Source organism: Pteropus alecto, unplaced genomic scaffold (assembly GCF_000325575.1).
Source record: "Pteropus alecto unplaced genomic scaffold, ASM32557v1 scaffold392, whole genome shotgun sequence".
In the NCBI taxonomy this organism is placed as follows: Eukaryota; Metazoa; Chordata; class Mammalia; order Chiroptera; family Pteropodidae; genus Pteropus; species Pteropus alecto.
In genome coordinates, this window is record NW_006431933.1 from 1,312,670 (window position 1) to 1,325,765 (window position 13,096).

General features: G+C 44.8%; 1 protein-coding gene across 1 annotated transcript in view; it reads left to right on the forward strand.

The window, feature by feature from the left end:
* The first annotated feature begins 275 nt into the window (after positions 1-275).
* The window catches only part of USP11 (ubiquitin specific peptidase 11), a 15,287-nt gene continuing 2,466 nt past the window's right edge, over positions 276-13,096 (forward strand). The window contains exons 1-17 of the mRNA XM_025043393.1: positions 276-452; positions 6,957-7,066; positions 7,232-7,362; positions 7,656-7,773; positions 8,169-8,314; positions 8,436-8,497; positions 8,622-8,721; positions 9,083-9,256; positions 9,349-9,507; positions 9,893-10,117; positions 10,251-10,334; positions 10,445-10,539; positions 11,253-11,459; positions 12,137-12,189; positions 12,387-12,629; positions 12,718-12,788; positions 13,035-13,090. Coding sequence (XP_024899161.1) covers positions 307-452; positions 6,957-7,066; positions 7,232-7,362; positions 7,656-7,773; positions 8,169-8,314; positions 8,436-8,497; positions 8,622-8,721; positions 9,083-9,256; positions 9,349-9,507; positions 9,893-10,117; positions 10,251-10,334; positions 10,445-10,539; positions 11,253-11,459; positions 12,137-12,189; positions 12,387-12,629; positions 12,718-12,788; positions 13,035-13,090 — 2,180 coding nt within the window. The 5' untranslated portion in view covers positions 276-306. The remainder of the gene's footprint in view (positions 453-6,956; positions 7,067-7,231; positions 7,363-7,655; positions 7,774-8,168; positions 8,315-8,435; positions 8,498-8,621; positions 8,722-9,082; positions 9,257-9,348; positions 9,508-9,892; positions 10,118-10,250; positions 10,335-10,444; positions 10,540-11,252; positions 11,460-12,136; positions 12,190-12,386; positions 12,630-12,717; positions 12,789-13,034; positions 13,091-13,096) is intronic.

A 13,096-nucleotide genomic window follows, 5' to 3' on the forward strand; every position in this document is an offset into this window, starting at 1 on the left:
ACCTTCCACACAACCGTTTGCCCGGACTCAACATGGCGTTAGAATCCCACAACGCACCTTTGTCTTTCTTAGCTCTCAACTGGAAGTTGTACCCCGCCTATTAGTTGCAGAGATCACCGCCCACCGCCCAACGCCCGCCTAACGCTTGGACGCGTCCTACCGTGGGGTCCACATCTAAGATGGTAGAAGCCCTCGGGCTGTTTGGGGGGCTCCGCTTCCGTTTCCGGGGCCAGAATCCGGAAGTGGCAATTTAGGGCCCTCTTCCTATCTCCCACTGCAGGGGTTGTGAGGGGAGGGCGAATAGCGATGGCGGCGGTCGCAGAGAATCTGCCGGCTGCGGCCGAGGACCAAGAGCCACAGTGCGAAGCGGTGCCGAGTCTGGAGAACCAGCGGCGCCAGATCGAGAATGGCGAAAGTGGGCGAGAGCGTCCACTGCGGGCTGGCGAAAGCTGGTGAGGCAGGGCTGTGAACCGAGCCTCGGCTGAGGGTACAGGGGGGTGTTGGCGATGGCGGGGGACGGAACGCCGAAGTCCGCAGGATAACTCCTGTGGAGGCAGGGGAGTGGCCTCGAGGATGGAGGACGACAAGGGCGGGGAAGTGCTTGTGAGTGGATCGTCTGGTCTGGGAAAGAGGCGGGGCCTGGATGGCGGCGCCGGATGCTTGAGAACAAGATGGGGTTTGTTGTGAAGAGACGGGGGGCGGAGCCTGAGAAGAAACGGCCGTAGGGGTGGGCCCGGGCCTGCGTGGTGGTACTTGGAACCTGGGAGGGAGGCGGTCACGGCGACGGAACCCGGCGGGGGGTGGTGTGATTTACATGGCGTCAGGTAAATCTCGGGGCGGGGGCGGTTGGTTGGTCAGCGGTGCCTGAGAACAAGGCAAGGCGGTTACGTCAGGCTGAAGAGCGAAATCCGAAGCCGAATGGCTGTGGGCGGGGGGAGGGAGCCGGCGCCTGGGAACGAGGCTCGTGACGTGGGCCGAGGGGCATGTTCTGAGGCTGAGGAAAGACTGCAGCAGAGGGGAGGTGGTGCTAGTGAAGCAGAAAATGGCGCCTGCGATTGAGCAAAGTTTGTGACGCGGCGAGGTTTTTACCTCTGGCCGAGGCTTTCTTCACAGGACGGGAGAAAGTTCAGGTGATTGGCGCGGGAGGGGCCTTCGATGTTACATTTGTTTTCTGTTTTGTACTGTTTCGTTTTTCTCAGGAAAAAAGAGCTATTTAAAAAAAAATGTCAATGAGTATCTTGATAAATCGTCTTGTTATACCGATTTCATTGCTAACCAGTGCTTGTAATGTACTGTTTCTGTGTTCATTTTGTTTCTTGCTGAGTTGCTTCTCCTTTTTGAAATTGTGAAATACGTAAACTCTAAACAGATTATGGAAAACGTTTACGTAGCCCAAATTAATGGACAGTCCATAAAAATAAACGGCCTGTGCTATTAAAAAATTTCAAGGTCGTGAAAGACAAAAAATGAAGTACTTTTCCAGATTTAAGGAATTAATGGGATCTAACGAGTGATGATAACTAAATGCAACGTGCGATCCTGGATTGGATCCCGGAGCGGAAATAAATAAATAATTTAAAAATCAGGCTTTGTTTCTCATAAAATTAATTTTCTCTTTTACTGTAAAAGATGTTAATGGAAAAATAGATGGAATTTGATTAGGTCTGTAGATTAGATATTAGTACTGCTAATTTCTAGATTTTGATAATATTATTGTGGTTAGGAAAGAATATCTTTGAAAGAACATGCCGAAATATTTAGGGTTAAAGAACCATCGTGTAAGCAGCTTACTCCCAAATGGTTGGAAAAATAGAATATATAAAAATATTTGAAGAAATAATGATCGAGCAAATGGGTAAAATGTTCAATTTGGGGTATCTGGATGAAAGGCATACGAAAAGTCTTTGTATTATTTTTACAATTATTCTGAGTCTATTTTAAAGTAAAAAACTTAAAGAACAATAAAACAAAAATTTGTGAATTCACCACTCGGATTAAAATTCAGACCGTTACTTTAGGAAATCCTTCTGTGCCCCTCCCAGATGAAAAGCCCCCTCTCTGCTCCACAGGAAACTGTTATCCTGAATTTTTAACTTCGTTAATGTTTTTCCACCACTGTATGCATCCCCAAATAGTATTTGTGGTCTAAGCTTTCATTTCATGGAGGATATATATGAAATTATATTGGATGCATACTGTGTGTATCGATATCAGGTGGTACATGGTATTCACATGACGTCATTGGTGACGTTAGCCTTGATCATTTAGTGAAGGTTGTATCTGCTCGGTTTCTCCACTGTAAAGGTACTGTTTTCCTCTTTATATTCACAGTAATTCCTTTAAAAACATAATTTATGCCCATACCTCAGAACATTTTAACAGCTTCTCATGCATTGTATATGGTAAAATTCTTATAATGATTTTTCAAGGCTTTATGATTGCGAGGCTTGTCCCCGGCTGATTTCTTCTCTGATCTCTCTTCTGATTACCCTCCCCCTCATTTTCTCCATCCGGCCATATTGGACTCTTGCTGTTCTCTAACGCCTCAAGCGGGCTCTCACCTGAGGGTCTTTACAGAGAAGTCTGTCCACCTTACAGAGTTTTTTAATCAAGGCACTGGTGAAATATATACTCCTGTTAAAAGGTTGAGATTCTCTAAATTTGGACTAGGAAACCAAGCTCTGTGTGTGTGTGTGTGTGTGTGTGTGTGTGTGTCTGTCTGTGTGTGTGTGTCTGTGTGTGTGTACACACATATATATGTATGTATATTCTATTACGCTATAGTTATCCAGCAAGGAAAAGTCTCAGTCCATCCTGAGAATAAACAATAACTGGAATATTTTTTATATCTCTTTTAGAGGCATTCAGGATTTCCTTTTGGGGCTGTTGAAAATGTTTTGGAACTAGATGGAGGTTGTGGTTGCACGACATTGTGAATGTTCTAAATGCTGTTGAATTGTTTGCTTTTAAAATGGTTAATTTTATGCTATGTGAAAAAAAGTTATGTTCTGTCAATAAAAAAATTTACCCCATCAATGTTGGTTCAGTATGAAAGCCAGTTATCTCCGCTGCTGTGGCTATCATGAAGCATTTTTCCTTGATTCCATTTTTTTGTGTTTATTTAGGTAAGAGCAAAGCATCTCAAGCTTCTTTAATTTGCCGTCTATTTTCTAGGTGTTTGCAGTGGTCTGGAAATTTGTGTTTATAAAGCATTTTGAAGTCACTGACTAACCCCCAAATCATATATTTCATATCAGTATTAATATTTGTACCTTCTATCTTTTGTCAGCTGGTAGGTCTGGGCAAGGGCAATTAAGTATTTTTGCCATCTGAACTTATTTAATTTCTAAGAGAAGCTTATATTTTAAGAGTAAATTCAAATCTATGATAGTATTCCTTGGCAAATTGTAGTTTTTGTTTTTGAGGGTGATTCATCTACAAACATAATTAGGAAAAGTAGAGGGAGTCTCTAGAAGGTCTGTGTAGGGTGTGAGTAGTTTCCTAACAGAAGTAAGCAAGCATGAGGTTCTTTGTTCAGGTAAAGGAAGAAAGGGTGGTTGGGTTCAGTGTTGAAGAATGGATACTGATGTGTAAAGGGAAAGCAATAACATTTCATTGAAGGTTAGGGACTAGCCTAGAGATGTTGCAGGATTTTTGTTACTGGAAAAAGCTGCACAGCACGGGGAACAATTAATTTAATGAAGACCCCAGAATTAAATCAACTGAAATTTTCACATTTGCTTGGTGATTGCTGCTGTACCTCTTACACGAGGTAGGAGATGCTTTGGCGACTGAATCTAATGAAAGACTGAAATAAACAGTAGACCTCTGACAATTCTCTGGTAATTGAGTTAGTATTCCTAGTGTTTGTTCAGACTTTTCATGAACCAAAAGGGAAAAGGGTTCGTGAATCTAGAGTCTTGGAGAGGGGACTCTTGGTAGACAGCTACTGTACCAGTCTTTGTTGCTTGAACACAAGTATGATTTTTATCTTGAAAAAATATGCAGTTATTGAAAAATATATTAGCATATCTAATTATATATATGTAACCATTATTCACCTAGGAAGATAAACTTTTGTCTTGTCATTTTTTTAAATATTAAGTTTGAAAATAAACGCTTTTATAAAACATTTAAGTTAATTAAAATTTGGAGAATTTTAGATAAACCTAATTATGCCTATTATTCCTTTTATAGAGCAAATCTTTTTTCAATCTCCCAGAGATAGTTTAAATATAAAAGACCATTTTAATAGTGTTGTTATTCTGAATTTGGAGCCTGAATTTTGGAAAGACAAATCAAGAATAGTTGTTAGAAAAGACAAGATGTAAGTTGAAGTAAAGACAAGAAATACTATAGTCGGTCAACTTTGTAAAAACAGTGATAAACTGCAAAGATTATTAGGAGCTTAACTTTTATTTTTAAAGCAAGGAATCTCTTTTTAAAATGAGTTAAGGTATTTTTTAAAATGAGTTAAGAGGATGTCAGAAAGCACCAAGAGTTAATAATTTGGTGACTAAAAAAGCATCTAATCTAGGCATAAATTAATGCAGTCATTTTACAGGAAAAGGCCCAAATTCTAATTTTTCTTCTTTGGTACATTATTCATTTAACAAATTACAGGAAAGGATTTGTTTATATGCCTTTATATGTATTTAGGCTCATGCAGATAGGTAAATAATAAATTTAGAACAATGTAGTATTACATTTGCCATCTGAACATGCTAACAACCTTTTAATAAACAAGTAGGAAATCATCTCTTTATATCCATATTTCTATATTTCTGTAATGTACTTTATATAGTTAACCAATTATGTAAATTATCATCTTAACCAAAATCAGTTTTCTTTCTCCAGACACAAGTGAAAACTAGAAGACAGAAATGTTGTTTAGTAATTTATTTCCATAAGCACATATTTCATAGCATTTTAACAAATTTGAAGAAGCGCAAATAAACATAAGTGACTTCAGCAAGATCCGTTGTATTTCTATATACTAGTAACAAGAACTTAGAAAATTAAAATGTAAAAGATACCCTTTACTACAGCATCCAAAAAAAAAAAAATCAAATACCTAGGGGTAAATATAACAGCGTAGGTGTTTTGCAGTCAGGCAATGACAACTCTATTATGATTGCCATCTGGGCTGACAGATTGTTAGACATACCAATTTCAGAGAGGTTAAAAATGTTTCAGGTGTCTTTGAATTAAACATGGTAGTAACTTGTGAAAATTTGTGTAAAACTTCAATATTCTATGAAGCTTTTAGAAATTTAGGTTGTAGCCAGGTCTGGTGGTTTTGCTTACCCCTATAGTGTTTTTAATGTTAATTTTCCTTAAAAACCTGCTTTTAAAAAAAATTGAAAATTATATAATTGTATTAACCAATGTTACCCAATAAGCTTAATAAAAAAGTTGAGCGGTGCCTTCTTTTGCATTAAGAGTCCTATTAACAATAAATTAGCTTAACTGAATAAATTAACCTCAGACTATCAGTGGCCATGAAAACCATGAATGAGGTGTAAAGGGTTGGTGTTAGGATCTTTTAGATGAGTGATGGGAGGTCTTTGGCTCGAGCCACCCGGGTGGGGGCGGGGCTGTGTCCCTGACTTGAGTGAAGTGCAGGGTCTGTGGGGGATCAGTGCAGCCAAAAATACAAAAACAACCCCCACAGTTGTTTGCCTATCCACTTGACTTGTGATTATTCCAAGGTTTTTCTATTCCTCCACCTCCCACCATCTCTAATCCTTTTATTAACTATAAAGAAAGGAAAGTGGCCATTTTAAAGAATCCCTTTTATAGGGTTAAATTGCTAGAAAACCAATATAATAATCCAAATTTTAAAATCAGTTTTATAATTTTAAAAAAAATGTTTATTTGAGGCTGTTAAATATTTGGGATTGCCTTTTTTGTTTGTCATAAATTCCATAGCAGGGCAGGTTTGTATGTGTGGGACAGGAATTGTGTATCTGTGTGTGTGAGCTTTTATTTCAAATACCTGGAATCAAACAGGAACGGCTAACATTCATTTAGCATTTAATATATGTCAAGTATTTTCTAGACTTGAGAATTTCTCTTGACATTTTACAAAGGCAGATTTCAACAGTCCTAAACATTTATCCTAGTAGTGCATATAAAAGTTCCTCCTTTAAAAGAGCTGGTCGAGCTGTACATTTAAAAAATGAATCAGATGGTAAATTTTATGTTGTATGTTTTTTACCACAATTTTTTAAAAAATGAGCTAGTCACCATACGTTCAGAAATGTCTTATAAAGCCAAAATAAATCCTAAGTGAAAAAATGGCAATATGCAGTCTTTGAAGGGAAACCTTTTGATTCTTTTAGCATTTTAAATTCTTTTCAGTTTCTGATTAGATTTTCAGAATTTAATAATCCATTTCTTCGCTGAAGATTTTTGCCTCCACTAATGTGTCCTTGTTAGAAACACTACACACTTAACAAGTGGCTAAAGCCTTATAACATTAGCCACAAATAATTGATATTTTGAGCCTAATATAACTGTGTTAGACCACAGACTAATACAAGTGAATTATTGGTTATTCTATATTAAAACCTCATGTTTCCTTACACGGTGGGTGTGGGTTTTTTACCCTTTATTGAGCACATTTTCTGCTCTTAATCAAATCTTTTAGTGTCCTAAGAAGTTAGGTAATCTGTCTAAATCTAAGTTTCAGTGAATAAGTTTTGCTTCTAATTTATTTTTATATGATGCTGAAGTGTGTGTGTGTGTGTGTGCGCGTGCGCACGTGCGTGCATGGAATTCAGGGAGGAATTTTTTTAAATTGAGGTATAATTGATATAACATTGTCAGTTTAGGTGTACATGAAACTCATCATCTTGACTTATAATGTGTTGATGCTTTTAGTCTAATAATCTTGAGAAGTGGTAAAATTAACCCCAAATAACCATGTGACACCCGTTACCTGTCTGGTCCAGGTTCCTTGTGGAGCAGCACTGGTACAAACAGTGGGAAGTGTACGTGCAGGGAGGAGACCAGGACTCCAGCACCTTCCCCGGCTGCATCAACAATGCTAAGCTTTTTGAAGGTACCACACCTCTGCCTCCCCACATCAGCCTAGCCCTGGAGTTCTTGTCCCTTCTGTCCCTACAAACGATCATAAGCCCCTTCTTTGTGCTAGGTCATTGGTAAGATGGCCAGATGACTCATTACTTTCCTTCTCTGATTCTTCTTCTGCCACCACCCCCCACAGATCAGGTAAACTGGTGCCTCAAGAAGGGACTGGTAGAAGGTGAAGACTATGTGCTGCTCCCAGCAGCTGCTTGGCATTACCTGGTCAGCTGGTATGGTCTAGAGCATGGCCAACCACCCATTGAACGCAAGGTATAATGGGTGGGGAGAGTGCTCGGGGATACATTCTGTGGGGTGTAGGGTAGGAGGAAGGCCTCATAGGCCCAGGATGGGTCCAGACCCAAGTGTACATGTGTCTCCACATAGGCTGTGTAGATCCATCGGTGTCTTCAGTCCTCTCCCCTCAGGTCATTATAAGCTATCTTGGTGTATCTACTATTTGTGTTCACTTGTATGTGTGTTCCTCTGGTCTCAGAGGTCATTGTGCTGTGCCTGTGTGTATATGCTGTGTGGGTATACCTCTGTGTACCCTTCTACCCTACCAGGTCGTGGAGCTACGCGGCTTCTGTAAGGTCGAAGTGTACCCAGTAGAACTGCTGCTTGTCCAGCACAGTGATATGGGCACACCTCACACTGCTGAATTCAGCCAAACAGATTCTATTGGTGAGTCTAAGAGTCACAAATGAGTTGGTGTTCCCAGCCACGGGTCACAGCTCAGTTACCTCAGACTGCATGGGGTTCAGCTGTGGCAGACCGAGAAGGCACTGGGCAGACTTTGGAGGACTGAGAAGGCCTTGGTCAAGTTCAGTAGAGGCCCTGAGGAGTCCCCTAGTGTCCTGAGGGTATGTGAGCTGCATTCCAGTGGCTTAGTTGGTGTGGTGGAGGATATTTGCTGAAAGTCTCAAGTGGATCAGCCATTGGGAGATTTATTGGAGATACAAGGTATTGACTGGGTGGGTGTACAAGGTCTGTGGGGATGAGGTGAGGTCTGGTGCTGAGATGGGTCAATCATTCAGGGGCCTAGGACGACCTCAAATGTGTTCCTTCACCCTCCACAGACCTAGTTTCGTGCACTGCTCGAGAGCAGTTTCTGGTGAGCCCCCAGGAAGAGACACGGCTGTGGGTCGAGAAAGCACAGGGCTCTTTTGAAAGGTTGTGTAACACACGTGTCACAGTGTTTGACGCTGCTCTCAAGTCTGGGCAGGTAAGGGTGGGGAAGGCTTTTCTGCTCCCTAGCGGTGCCTACGGTGGGGGAGATGAGGACTGGGTGCCCATGAGCCCTCTATGAATTCCTTTTCTGCTTTTCTTTTTCTTCCTCCAACCAGTTGATCATCATGGAGACCCGAAGCAAGGATGGCACTTGGCCCAGTGCACAGACGCATGCTGTGTAAGCCCTTGGGGTATCTGGTCCAGATTGGGGGGGTCCCATAGTAGGCAGAATGACAGAGCCTGTGAGCACTTTTTACCTGCATGTAGTAAGCCCTTAGCTGATTGTTTCTTATCTACCCCAGGAATAGAGCGTCGAAGGAGGATGAGGACTTCCAGGGCCAGCCAGGCATCTGTGGTCTCACCAACCTGGGCAACACGTGCTTCATGAATTCGGCCCTGCAGGTGGGGCCATTAGGGCTATGTCTGGCATAGCCACAGAGGTGGGCTTCAAGCAGTGGAGGTTAGAGACAGAGTTAAGGGGTCTGCAGGGCAAGGGGTCGGGTTGGAAGCTAAGGCCCCGCAAGTCTGACTTCACATGCCCATGTTCCTTCCTGAAACATCAATACCTTCTCTGCTGGCCCCCCGCTTTTCCTCTTCTCCCTCTGGTCACCACATTCTTTCTTCTCCTGAAATACTACTCTCTTCTCTCTCCCGCTCCTGCGCCTTTCTTTCCCCTATCCCTTTGTGCCTTCTTTTTTTCCTCTTTCCCCTTCTTCTCTGTCTCTACCTTGTTCACCTCATTCTCGTGGCCCTGCCCCTGCAGTGCCTCAGCAACGTGCCACAGCTCACTGAGTACTTTCTCAAAAATCGCTACCTTGAGGAGCTCAACTTCTGCAACCCACTGGGCATGAAGGGTGAGATCGCAGAGGCCTATGCGGACCTGGTGAAGCAGGCCTGGTCTGGCCACCACCGTTCCATTGTACCGCAAGTGTTCAAGGTGTGTGACTCAGCCTTGGGCTACCCCCTACCCACCCCTGTCTGTTAACTCTCCTAACCCTCTTACTCTGATGGCCCTGCCCATTTTCTCAGACCAAGGTCGGCCACTTTGCGTCCCAGTTTCTGGGCTATCAGCAGCACGACTCACAGGAGCTGCTGTCATTCCTCCTGGATGGGCTGCATGAGGACCTCAATCGTGTCAAGAAGAAGGAATATGTGGAGCTGTGCGATGCTGCTGGGCGTCCAGATCAGGTAGGCACTCCTGAAAGAACCCCAACCTGAGGACCCCATTAAAGCCACTGGGACCTCTGCCTCAGGGATTCTATGGCGTCCCTAGGGTATCCCACACCCCACCCCACCCCACCCCTGACTTCAATGCCAGCCTCATTCCCAACCTTGGCTCCAGTACCACATATGCTGCCACACCTACCCCAGAGTTAACCTCCATTCAGTCTACTACCCAGAATAAACCCCAACCCTGTCAGTGAACACAGTCTCCAGACAGCCCTACCTGTAACTTTACATCTGAACTTTAAAGTGGCCCTAATCTTAACTTTAACCTCGTGTACATCCACCCCAAACCATGGTTCCCTCTGCCCTGGGCAAGCCCAGCCACCCACCATGACACTGTCAACAGGAGGTCGCTCAGGAGGCCTGGCAGAACCACAAACGGCGGAACGATTCTGTGATCGTGGACACTTTCCATGGCCTCTTCAAGTCCACACTGGTGTGCCCTGATTGTGGCAACGTGTCTGTGACCTTCGATCCCTTCTGCTACCTCAGTGTCCCACTGCCTGTCAGCCACAAGAGAGTCATGGAGGTCTTCTTTGTCTCCATGGACCCCCGCCGCAAGCCAGAGCAGGTATGGGGAAATGGGGATCTGGGGACATAACATATAGTCAAGAGCCAGTTTGATTACTCTGCCATACCTCAAGGTTCTTGTACTAACTCACTGCATGTTCTTCTGCTCTCTTGTGGACACTTTTTTCCCTCAGCACCGGCTTGTAGTCCCCAAGAAAGGCAAGATCTCGGATCTGTGTGTGGCCCTGGCCAAACACACTGGTGTCTCCCCAGAAAGGGTGAGTCTCCATGGATGGAGGGAGGGTGAGATTCAAGGGCAGGGAGGCTGAAGGGCCTGGGGAGACCTTGCAGACTGACCAGCCATCCCCCCTTGACATCCCGTTTACAGATGATGGTGGCCGATGTCTTCAGTCACCGCTTCTATAAGATCTACCAGCTGGAGGAGTCTCTGAGCAGCATCTTGGACCGAGATGATATCTTCATGTGAGTGGAGGGATTGGGGAGGTCGGGGTTCTTCAGAAACCTCCTTTGCTTAACCACTTTTCCTCTCCCCTCTCTGTTTCATTGACAGGGCACTTGCCCTGCATAGGGCTTAGGCCATATTCCTTAGTGGGGCAGGGGCTTGGGGCTGTCAGTGGGGTGGAGTGACAGATCCATATACAGGGCATCCTCTTCCTTATGTGTGGGGCAGGGCTCCATTTTCTTGTTTATTTTATTCAGCCCTTACTGAGCACCTCCTATGTATCAGACATTGACTTGTACTCCTTCACATTGCAGTCCTCAAAAACCAAAAGCAATTTTCGAAATAGGGAACACTAAGAGGCTCTCTGAACATGAGAGCATTCAAAACAACTTTGAAATCTTTGGGTAGTAACTAAAATAGAAAGTGCTTCACGAGTAGAAATGTTCTTTGTAAACCAAGCAGTGTTCCCCCCACCAAAAAATAGTTTTAAATCCTTTTGTCACCCCCTCACTGCTTTGATAACACCTAAGTACTTTACAAAACATCACATAAACAATGCACTGTGTAAATCATCTAACAGTTTGCAAAGCACAAAACACCGAATGACTCTTCAGACCCTTTTAAAAATAATTTTGGGGTTATGAGGGCTAAATGGGTAGAGCAACTGGGGCAGAGTCCAAGAATCCCTCTTGGGTGTCCTGATGAAGCATGATCTGATGTCTACCCCTTGCAGATATGAGGTGTCAGGCAGGTCTGCTATCTGTGAGAACTCCAGGGAGGATGTGGTGCTCCCTATCTACCTGCGGGAACGCACCCCAGCCCGAGACTATAACAACTCCTACTATGGCCTGATGCTCTTTGGGCACCCACTGCTGGTGTCAGTGCCCCGGGACCGGCTCTCCTGGGACTCCCTGTACCACATCCTGTTGTACCGCCTCTCGTGAGTCTGCTCTCTACGGGGCAGGGAGGTGGGGTCTAAGCTCAGACCTGGGTGTTTAGCTACTTGGCTGCTACCTCCCTTCCATGGCCAGAAGACAGCTCAAGTTTCATATGGCCAGAGAGGAACCTGTAGGTTTTTTTTCTTTCTCTAAACCTCTGGCTTCGTCACTGCCTCTCCTACATGCTGGGGATACAGAGGTGAACAAAATGGATGAAATACAGACAAGTTAATCTTGTACTTAATTGTCTCCTTCTCAGAGAGGCTCGCTTATTTCTGTGTTTACTGATAGATTTTCATTGGGCTTAAAATCCAGAATTCTTACTGAAGCCCACAGAGCACTGGGCTGTCTGGCTTAACCTCTTCCTTATGTCACACTTACAAATCACTCCTCAGACGCCTTCTCTGGCTGAAATTTACAGCACATTGTGTGTCTGTGTGCCAGAGGCTTATCCCACTTAAGGTCCACACTTCTTAACTGTGGCATGCCAGATCCTCCATTGTCAAGTTTCTTCTTCATACGTTTCTGTGTCATCTCCTGAGACTTTCTGGGCTCCTCATTAAGAACCATTTGTGTGAGGTTTACCAGTAGTTTCCCATCCGTTGTGAGCAAAGTGAATCCCAGGCTCTGCCCTCTCTGAGCTTCTTCTCCACGAGAGTCTCCTCTGTTCTCTCCACAGACGCTATGTGACCAGACCCAGCTCAGATGACGAGGACGATGGCGATGAGAAAGGTGAGGAAGAAAAAGGTGAAAGAATAGACAGGGATGAGGGTTTGTACAAGTGATCCCATGGCCGGAGGGAGGGTCCATGGGTGGGTGGGGTGTCTGGGGTAGGTCTGACCCCTGCAGGATCCACCTGGATGGTCACTGCCACTCAGACCCTGGGGCTCACACAGGCCCATCTCTGACATCCTCCCCAATCTTAGCAGACTTGGAGGATAAGGACAGCATCCCCAAGCCTGGACATGTGGCTAGGGGCAGCTCCCAAGACCCTGGGCCAGAGCAGGCTGGGCCCAGCTCTAGAGTTGCAGGTGGGAGCCGGGCCCCTGTGGACAACTCTCCTGGACCATCTCACTGGCCCCAGCGAGCACGGCGCAAGCACTTGTTCACCCTGCAGACAGTGAACTCCAACGGGACCAGCGACCGCTCGAATTTTAACGAGGATACTCATGGTGTCTCCCTTAGCTGTGAGCCAGGGTTGGGGAGGTGGGAGGGAGGTTTCCTTGGAGCAGGGCCCATGACCACCTCCTTCACCTCCAGCCCAGCCATACATTGCCATCGACTGGGAGCCAGAGATGAAGAAGCGTTACTATGACGAGGTGGAGGCTGAGGTAAACGAGGTCCCAGGAATGGGGGGGGGGCACTTGCAGCTTGCACCCCTTCACATATGCCGCACGTCACACACACTCCTAAGTTCTCCAAGCCATGATCACAGAGCTCCAAGGGCTTCAGAATCCTGTCTTCAAAGTCCATGTTCTTAACCACTTGGCATTTGTCTTCCACCTCCACTCCTTTTTGTCTACACATTCTGTCCTGTCCTGTCCTCAAGCTGATGGGCCATTACTCCCCTGCCCTAGGGCTACGTGAAGCATGACTGCGTGGGGTATGTGCTGAAGAAGGCTCCAGTGCGGCTGCAGGA